Source organism: Oryctolagus cuniculus, chromosome 2 (genome assembly GCF_964237555.1).
Source record: "Oryctolagus cuniculus chromosome 2, mOryCun1.1, whole genome shotgun sequence".
Lineage (NCBI taxonomy): Eukaryota > Metazoa > Chordata > Mammalia > Lagomorpha > Leporidae > Oryctolagus > Oryctolagus cuniculus.
The window spans coordinates 178,392,416-178,401,783 of record NC_091433.1 but is presented as its reverse complement, the minus strand read 5'-3'; the positions used below and the strand labels follow the sequence as shown (position 1 = coordinate 178,401,783).

The 9,368-nt window shown below is 58.8% G+C and overlaps 1 protein-coding gene across 10 annotated transcripts in view; it reads right to left on the bottom strand.

Moving 5' to 3' along the window:
• Positions 1–90: 90 nt before the first annotated feature.
• The window catches only part of ITSN2 (intersectin 2), a 167,417-nt gene continuing 158,139 nt past the window's right edge, over positions 91–9,368 (bottom strand). For all 10 annotated transcript variants that reach the window (XM_070069353.1, XM_070069357.1, XM_070069354.1 and 7 more), the window contains 7 exons: positions 8,003–8,170; positions 7,408–7,623; positions 6,815–6,936; positions 5,834–5,916; positions 2,935–3,018; positions 1,699–1,872; positions 91–989 (listed from right to left, as the gene is read on the bottom strand). In XM_070069353.1, the coding sequence (XP_069925454.1) occupies positions 832–989; positions 1,699–1,872; positions 2,935–3,018; positions 5,834–5,916; positions 6,815–6,936; positions 7,408–7,623; positions 8,003–8,170 (1,005 nt within the window). In that variant the 3' untranslated portion in view covers positions 91–831. The remainder of the gene's footprint in view (positions 990–1,698; positions 1,873–2,934; positions 3,019–5,833; positions 5,917–6,814; positions 6,937–7,407; positions 7,624–8,002; positions 8,171–9,368) is intronic.

The following is a 9,368-nucleotide window of genomic DNA, read 5'->3' as shown; positions in this document are numbered from 1 at the left end:
CTGTCCGCGCCCCGTTCCCTGGGTCTCCCCACGGTGCCAGAAAGGACACGTGCTTTCCTTGTGAGACCATTCAAGAGCGGTTCAGAGAAGTTAGGTTCATAAACTTAGATTTTTATTCTCTTTCTGTACATATTGGCAATGATAAAGCTTAAAGATGCATGTCCTATGAAATATGCAAAACAAGGAATTTACATAAATAATTTATACTTCAGAAAATTAAAGTTGAAAAATATTTTCCACATTATTAGAGTTCACAGTATGTAAAGGAAATCAAGCTTCTCCCTTCTATTTCAGACTATATTGTCTTAGCAGAGAACGATAAAATCTAACCGGGAAAAAATGATCAAGTTTCGGGTTTTAGTCAGTGCAAGAGCAGACGCGATTTCAGTAGCCAGCAATGGGGGCCGCGGCGTTTCATCCCAACCCATTACCTCCTGAGTGGCTGCGCCCAGCTGAGGTCGCATGGCGTGGAATGGCTCCGGCTTCACCAGCTCAGCCCACAGTGGACACTGACGCAGCGTCCGGTGCTCCGATGCCTCGTTCCCACACGATACTTGTTATAGCCCTGAACACAGAAACGTTGGCATCCAAACACCGCTGACCGTGTTCACACTGATACAAGGCACTGTGCCGGGGGGTTTATTTACAGGCAGGATCACGTTTGCATAGATTGCTAGCAGTTTAGTGCGCAGTAAAACAGAGGCCCCAGCGTGCGTGGCTTGTGACGAATGAAGCCGCGTGGTGCTCCTGCAGCCGCAGGAGACAGCGGCCTGGGACTCTGCGGGCCCAGCCTTGTTGGCAGAGCCGCCCCTGGGCCGGCCTCCAAGTCCACTACGGGAGAGTTTTTTGCTCAAAAAGCTGTAGATCAAGGCGGACCCAGACTTCCCCGGTGGGGACCTCATGCAGCAGCAGCCGGCGAGTCGTGGGGCCCTTGCTGTCCTGTTCTGTTCGAATTTTTGCCACTGGAATTTCAGTACGGCCCAGGAAATCTGGCGAATAAACATCACGTGAGAGTTCAAAGACGTTCTTCTTTAAAGACTGTTAAACAATAACCTCAGGAGGAGTGTCTGAAACAGGGTTTACAAAACTCTTCAACCTCCAGACGACAACTCCTGGTGGCTTACGTCAAGTGACCAGAGATCTGTGGGACAGCCGCTGCCGAGGACTCAGGCCGCTGTGGTGAGGCAGCGTTGACCTGCTCTGTGTGCGCCTGGAGCAGCGCTCACCGTGTGTGTGTAGGGGTGACTGGGCTCAAAGCCCTGGAACGCGTGGCTGCCCGCGGGAGCTGGCCCAGGCCTGCTTCATCCCCCTTGCTGTCGTGGGTGACAGCCATGACCGGGCACCGGGATCCTGCAAACCTTTAGCTGCCCCCGCCAAGCCACACAGTGTCTGCGGGGCAGGGCTCCAGGACTCCCCGTGCACCCGACCACGGTGCTCAAGCTCCCTTTATAAGACGGGGTGGGTCTGCCTAGGGTCTCCCTACACCCTCCTGGACACGCGAAGCCACCTCTGACTACATGTGATACCTGATACGGTACAGGGTGCTGGAGTAGTCTACACGCAGACCGCTTAGGGAATAATGACAAAAAGTCTGTGTGTTCAGTACAGGCACAGTTTTCTCCCCAAATGTTTTTGACCCACAGTAGGTTGGTTCCGCGGAGACAGAACCCGTGGCTATGGAGGGCCGCCCACACTTACCGTCTGGTGAAAACTGGTCTCGGTCGAACATGGTGAGACACAGCACGTCTTGGTGCAGGTCCTTGATGAAGAACTGGCAGTTGAAGTTCCACTTGGGATTCAGGGTGTCCTGCAGGGTCCTCGTGGTGTAGCTCTGGGAGCCCATGCTGACTTCACAGTACGGGCTGCTCTTCCCTGGACAGAAGAAACCACAGACACGTGTGGCACGGCAAAGCCAAGTGAGTGCCCGGAAGAGCCTCCCTGGAGCAGAAGCAGGGTCCCAAGTCTGCTTCAGTGACGACCACGGCAGCAGGAGCCACTGCCTGCGGGCCCACATCTCCTTGCGGCAGCATGGCCCCAGAGGCAACCGTGAGGGCCCCAGGCCCGGGTCACACACGTGCTTCACGCCTGCTCTCGCAGAAGCACGCGGGAAGCCGGCGGTGGTTCTCACCGGGGAAAGAGAGTGGTCCGGCAAACTAGCTTAGATATGGTTGCATGGGAAACACTGACTTAAAAAGTGGGAAACTGCATTATTTATTTACTTGCGAGACACAGAGGGAGACACGCAGACAACTGCCATCTCTGAACGCCTCTGAATGGCCAGGGCTGAGCCAGGCCAAAGCAGGAGATGGGAACTCCATCCAGGTTTCTTACATGTGTGCCAGGGACCCAGCACTTAAGTCACCTGCTGCCTCCCGGGTGTGCATTAGCATGAAGCTGGAATTGCAAGCAAAGCCAGCAGGCGAACCCAGCCATTCGGACAAGGGAGGTCGGTATCTCATCAGTGTGGTTTTTTTTTTTTTCTTTTTTTTAAATGACAGAGTTAGACAGTGAGAGAGAGAGAGACAGAGAGAAAGGTCTTCCTTCCGTTGGTTCACTCCCCAAATGGCCGCTATGGCCAGCACACTGCGCTGATCCCAAGCCAGGAGCCAGGTGCTTCTCCCTGGTCTCCCATGCGGGTGCAGGGCCCAAGCACTTGGGCCATCCTCCACTGCACTCCTGGGCCACAGCAGAGAGCTGGACTGGAAGAGGAGCAACCGAGACAAAATCCGGCGCCCCGACCGGGGCTAGAACCCAGTGTGCCGGCGCCACAAGGCGGAGGATTAGCCTAGTGAGCTGTGGCACCAGCCCCCACCAGTGTCTTAAGTGCTAGGCCCAACACTGACTTTCAAGAAGCAGCCTGAAATTCAGTGTTCAGAGGAGTCAGCAGCAAAGACGGGGCCAGTTACATGTGTGTTGGGTGAGGGAAGCATTTACCATTCGGTTTACAGGCTTTTAATTCTGTAGCTTCAATAACGTGCACCATGAGACGCCCGATGCCTGACGTCTTCTGAGAGCGGGCTGCAGAGGGGAAGACAGGAGACATTAATCCTTCTCCGAGAAGGCAGGCACAGGCTTTCTGTGCACCGCAGCACCGCCCCAGCCTCATCTGCCACTGCCCCGGGCCTAACAGCCCAGCGTCCGGCGGCCCTCGCCTCTCCCCGCCCCACGTCGCCTGCTGTCTCTGCCACCTCTTGCCTCCTACCCATCCTTCAAGATCCAGGTCCAGTTTCACAGGCACTCCCAGAGCCCTTAGGACTGCACACTCATTGTCGCTGACGTGGGAGCATCCCATGACCCCCAGGGCCTGAAGTCCCGTGATGCCCGTGTCCTCCGCCAGAGGGGAGCCACTGCAGCACGTGCACGACTTCCCTCCTCCCCCTCCTGCTCCTCCTCGCAGGACCCCTCAAGTGCCAGGCAAATAGTGACAGTAATACAATAGTAAGGCACATTAGTTAAGCACTTGACACCAGTGAACACTTCTTGGATACTCTGGGTTAGGCACGTGCTAGACTTTACATCATAGCTGGTTAGACTCCTGGTTACCTTACACGGTAGCTCCCCGTTTTACAGATGAGAAAAACTGAGGCTTAGAAAGTGCTCAGTTCAGAGCTTCTAAAAGGCAGGACGAGCATCCAGACGCCAGACACCAGAGTCTAAAGCACTGGTAATCCCGATTACGCATGACCATTCCCGCGTACCAGGCAGCTTTACTTATGGCCTTGTTCTACTTAAGGAGGCACCTGAACTCCTCCAACACGGAGATGAGCTGTATTCTTTGGGTAAACATGGGTTTAATTAAGCAGGTTAAGGCTTTAGAAACAAGGCAGATGCTTCGGTGAGCTACTGGTTTTTCAAACTCCAGGCCAATACAACTTTCCCTCTGAGAAGCAGCCGCCCCTCACCTGTGCCCCTCCCACCGTGAACCTGAACAGCACTCAGCTGCCCTGAGGCCAGGGCGGGGCTTCCCAGTGCAGAGGCGCGAGCGTCTCCAGGACTGAACACACAGCAACACACACACACACGCACCCACCAGGGTGGGCAAAACGCGCAGAAACCCTGATTTACATCTTTGCCCAATTAAGAGATCAGCATGTGGGGCACAAATGATTCAGTCATCGATTTCTCAATAGCAAGCTTTTGAGGTGACATTCAGTTAGCAAAGCTGATGTACACATACCTGTCAGGAGCATACAACAAAATAAGGGAAACCTGAATGGAGAAAACAGAGAGCTGCGGCTAGAGCACCCAGGAGCCTGAGCTGCTCGGAGGGAGACGGCAGACGGGCGGGGGTGGGACAGGTGTGGCGCAGCTGCAGAGGGGGCAGAGAGGCGGGGACTCGGCACCCAGGGGAGGCCGGGGAAGAACGTGGGAGCTGCGACGTCCTGGCCAGGATCATGGCAGGGCACGGGGACTCTTACAAACACCACTGTAGCCACACCGAGCAGGTGGACCACCTGTCCCGTGATCGGGGCGGACACATGGATGCAACACACACAGAGCCACTGGGCACAAGCCACAGGCCCTGCAAGTGTGGAGCTGCCTTCAGGGGAGGTGACTTGGGGCGCGTGAGCAGAAGCAACAGAGGCCTCAAGACCAGAGCAGGACGGCAGACTCACGGCAGGGCCTCCAGGGACATCACATGGGTTGGGGTCAAGGAAGGTGTCATGGAGGAGGCAGTGTTTTCTTGGGCCTGGAAGGGTTCTGGTGGGGTGGGGCATGTGTGTCTGGGAGGCAGCACGCCCAGGTGGGCCTGACAGTGATGGGAGTGGTTCAGTGGCAGTGACATGGGCTAGGTGTGGGCAGCAGTGGGGCCGTGCTCTGAGGCTGGGGCCAGAAACCTGTCCTCCATCTGGGAGGCCACAGGGGAGACAGCTAAGCAGGGAGAGGCGCCCTCTAGGAGTGAGGACGGTGGTGCTGGGGACAGGGAGCTGCAGTGCGGAGAGGAAGGGGCCGGGCAGGTGGAGGGGGAAGCGCAGGGCTCCACAGCAGAGTGGGTGAGGGGCAGGAGGGCAGGTGCTGTCCAGGCGGCCGAGTGGGGATTCTTGGGAGGACGAGGAGGAGCGACCATGGATGGAGGCCATTGGATCCCACAGGGCACGCGCAGCTGTGGTCAGCCAGGGGTGTCTGAACCCAGGGTGACATGGGCGGCTCCCCAAGGAAGGGAGCTGCCGGAGCGAGGTAGCAAAAAGCACTGGGTGAGGCAGGACTCCTCTCCAGGGGAGGAGAAAGAGGAAGGGAGACGAGGAGGGAAGGTCTGCGGGCGCGAGGACCTCAGGGCCTGAAGGGGTCCAGAGGGAAGAGGAGACTGGATGCCCAACACAGGGAGCGGGCACGGGCGGCAAGCCACTGGTCAGGCCACTTCCGCGGCCGGTGGCCGTGGGGACAGGACTTGGGATGAAGGAGGAGGGGAGGCTCAGGGCCAGGCAGGCGTCCTGGGGAGGGAGCGGGCGGAGGCGGGGCAGGCTGGGAGGGCGGGGGCAGAGTGGGAAAGGGAAGGGGAGTTAGAGGGCGTGAAGTGGAGCCTGCAGAGACAGCTGTGGTGGGAGTGAAGACTGGTGAGGAAGAGGGACTGAGACTTTGCTGTGGGGACCAGGAGGCCCGAGCCTGCCCAGGCTGCCTAGTGGGCGTGGCAGCTGAGCCTCAGTGAGGTCTGTGATGGCAGCTTCGGGAGGAGCGGGCAGGCAACGGCCAGGGCCCCACTGGCCATCCTGCAGCGGGCCTGCTCTTCCAGGCTGTCCCCATGGCCCCAGTCTTACAGCAGGGACAGCAGCCTGTGTCCCCAGGGCCAGACTCCCTGCCCCCCGGTGCTAAGCCCCCAGGGCCCTGCAGGTACCTTGGTAAGCCTTCTCGCGCTTCTTCTTCTCCGTGTCGATGTACTGCTCCGATGCCGCCTTGATCTTCTGCACCCAAGCAGTCCTGGGGGGGAGGGGAGAGCAGCCATTGGGGGCTTCCCGGCAGCGTGCCGGCCGTGGGGGGGGGGCAGCCACTGGGGGCTTCCTGGCCGCGTGCCGGCTGTGGGGGGGGGCAGAGCAGCCACTGGGGGCTTCCCGGCAGCGCGCCGGCCGTTGGGGGGGGAAGCAGCCATTGGGGGCTTCCCGGCAACGTGCTGGCCGTGGGGGGGGGGGCAGAGCAGCCATTGGGGGCTTCCCGGCAGCGCGCCGGCCGTGGACGAGCCCACAGCTCTGGTGCCCCCCCTCTTTTGCCAACCTCAGCTTTGGCAATTTCCAGTCACAGACCTAATGTGTTAATTCAACAGAGGCTGGCGCCGAGAGGGTCTGAGGCCAGTTCTTGGTGGCCTGCACACGGCAGACTGTGCCTGGGGCCGGAGGTGCCATCCCCGCAGGTGTGACACGGCTGCCCGGGAAGTGGGGAGTCTGTCCACGGAGAGCTGTGTGCTCAGGGGACCTGCATCCCCCAGGTTTGCCATCCCGCCTTGGGGGAAGCACGGCTGAGGGCGTAGGGAAGAGGGCAGAGGGCAGAGGTTGCAGGCGAGGAGAGTGGGGAAGGGGCCCCCCACAGGGGCATGTGGGTGGGAGGAGGAGCAAGGAGCAGCTCCAGGAGGCCATCGAAGCAGAGGACGTGGCCCGTGAGCAGCACCCAGCTGCCAGCAGGGACTGAGGCACGGGGTCCGCCGTCCCGGAGCGGCTGAGCAGACCCGAGGCGGAAACGTGCTAGGAGGCGGCAGCCCCGACTCGGCGCGGGCCTGGCCAAGGCTGCCGTGGCCGGAGCGGGGGCACGTGTGGACAGAGGGCCCCTGGGTGCGGTGGGGGTGGGCTCTCTCCTTGGTCTCAGGTCACACACGGTCAGGACTGACCTCTCGTTAATGTTGTCTGTTCGGAGCGTGTAGACCCGATCAATGTGGGAAATGTGGAAGACAGGCTCATCGCTGGAAGGGTCTGTGGGCAGTTTCACCAAGACTTCGTTCAGGAAAATGGGCTGAAAAAATGAGGGCCAAACACAGGCTGTGAGTCGGGCCCGACACTCGACCCGCCTGTGTTCAGAGGAGAAGCGGAACAGGGGCGCTGGCCGGCCTCCACCGTGTCAAAGTAGAAGTCTGGGGTGGCTTGGGCATGCTGAGCTGGCGACAGGAGCCCGAGCAGCCGTGGCTGCTCCCTCCTCTGCACACCAGCTGCGTGCGCTGGCTCAGGCTCGGTTTGCGGCGAGCGCCGAAGCTGAGTGTGGACAGAGGCAGGCCCGGGGCTCATTTCGCCAGGAGGAAGCCAGAGGGAAGGCTGGGCTCTGGCTGTCGCCAGCAGCGGCCCTGGCAAGCGGCACAGGGAGCCCCAGCCACCTGGCGATGCGTGAAGGGAGCCCTGAGCAGGACGGGCTTGGCGGCGAGGAGACCTGGAGCAGAGGCGAAAGCCCGCCCGCCAGGCCTCGGTGCCGGGGCCAGGCCACGACACTCACCGTCTTATACATTTTGAACTGAGCGTTGGACTTGGAGCTGAAGAGCTTCTCAGAGCTGGAGGACACAGCAAACTGCTTGACCATGTAGGTGAGAAGCAGGAAGTCGTTGAAGAGGAATCCGTGCAACTCCTTATTGCTCTTGGTCTTGTACAGCTTTCCACTGTGCAGAAGCTTCCGGGGTCCCAGGCAGTTGGTGAGGGAGTTGAAAATAAGTTGCTGGAAGAGAGAGAAAGTGTCACTTGCTGAGTCCAGCGGAGGGCATTGCAGCACCCGCCTGAGGTGCCCTGGGGCATCGTGTTGGGGGCTGAAAGCATTGAGATCCTTACACTTGCTGCTCTGCAGACTGGCCCCACGGAAGGCTTTCTCGTGCCCACAGCACACTGAATCCACCCGCCGAGTTCAAAGCGTCAAAACAAAAACCCAAATCTCCTCCCTTTACAAGAAAGGAGGATGGCCCTCCAGGACGTCAGGGCGGGAGAGTGAGTCCACACGGTTTGAGCTGAGGTGTAGACGGTCCACGCTAGGGGAAGCCCTGAAGCTGGCTCCTGGCCCAGCGTGTGCCTGGTGATGGTCAGCTGAACCGCAGAGGCCTCACCTCTGCGAGACCTTCGCACTGGACGTGCGCCTGGAGCCACTCCAGGCGGTCCGAGTTCTCCTTCTCCCGAACGCCCTCGTTGACTTGCGAGCAGAGCTCCTCGGCTCGCTCGAGGGCCAGCTTCAGGGAGGAGTGGTCCACGTGGCTCTCCGGGGTGTTCTCCAGGATCTGGAAGAGAGCAGGTGGCGTCCCGTGAGGTGCACCGCGTCTTTCACCCACCCACCCCCACCCGCCATTCACTTGACCATGTGTCCATCAGCACTTTGACTGCTTCCACGCTCCTAGTGCTACACAGGCACAGGAAAGACAACAGAAACAGAAACGGTAGAAGTTTCTGCCCCGGGAAGCCCACAGATCCACAAGTTCTTGGGGAGCCAGGGACCGGTGACTTGTTATAACAGGGTGTGACAAGTACTCCATGGGTCAACCGCCTTGAAATTCATGGGTCTCTGCTTGCTCTCTGACTGGTTCCTGGTGACAGGCCTCAGGTTGAAGGGTACCTCCCTCCTCCCCCAGTAACTGAAGCCATGTACCTTCAGGGTGAGCCCTCCAATGTTAACTGGCTGCCCCGCTGACAAGTGTGCCAGGTTGCTGAATGGCAGTAACATATAGGGATCTCTGATCCTTTTGAAAAATCTGACAAAAAGGGAGACTAACTCCGGTAACACCATGCCAGCAGGAAGGAGAACGTGGTTGGTTCTGAAGTGACTTCTAACCGCTCCTGCTACAAATGTGAACGAACGGAGGCCAGAACACTTTACACGGACCCTCCAGAGGATCGCCGCCCGTCGCCAGCGGCCTCCTGAGCTCTGGACTCCCAATGCAGCCAGACAGGCCCCGGGTCTTGTGTTCACAGTTCCACAGTGCAAAGTGTCCTGAAAGCCTAGAGGTTTCCTCCAGTACCCACTGGTGGCAAACAGAGGAGATGCGTTTACTTCTTCTATGTACATGATAATTCACAAATGTCAGGAATATGCACCCGTGTAACTGTTGCCCCAGGTTTGGTTGGGGTGTCATATAATATACAGTATTTGAACCGCATTCTGGAACACACCTGGTCCATAATATTTCAGTGAAGGGACTGTGACCTGTGTTAATGGGTCAGTTTGGTATGGGCGCCTGTAATGTGAGGTCTACGCTGAGTTCAGATAAACCAAAAGCCAAGGAATAATCAATACAAGCAACAGTCTTGCATTATTCCCACTTCAGGTCCTGCACGCGTGCGCTGGTACACGCGCGCACACACACACACACACACACACGTACACACACGCACTAGGCCGGGGGCGGTGGGATCACGGCTGGGGCATCCCACCACGTGCAGGGGGGCTGGCGCGTGCGGGGCTCCCTGCGTATCTGTCCCTGT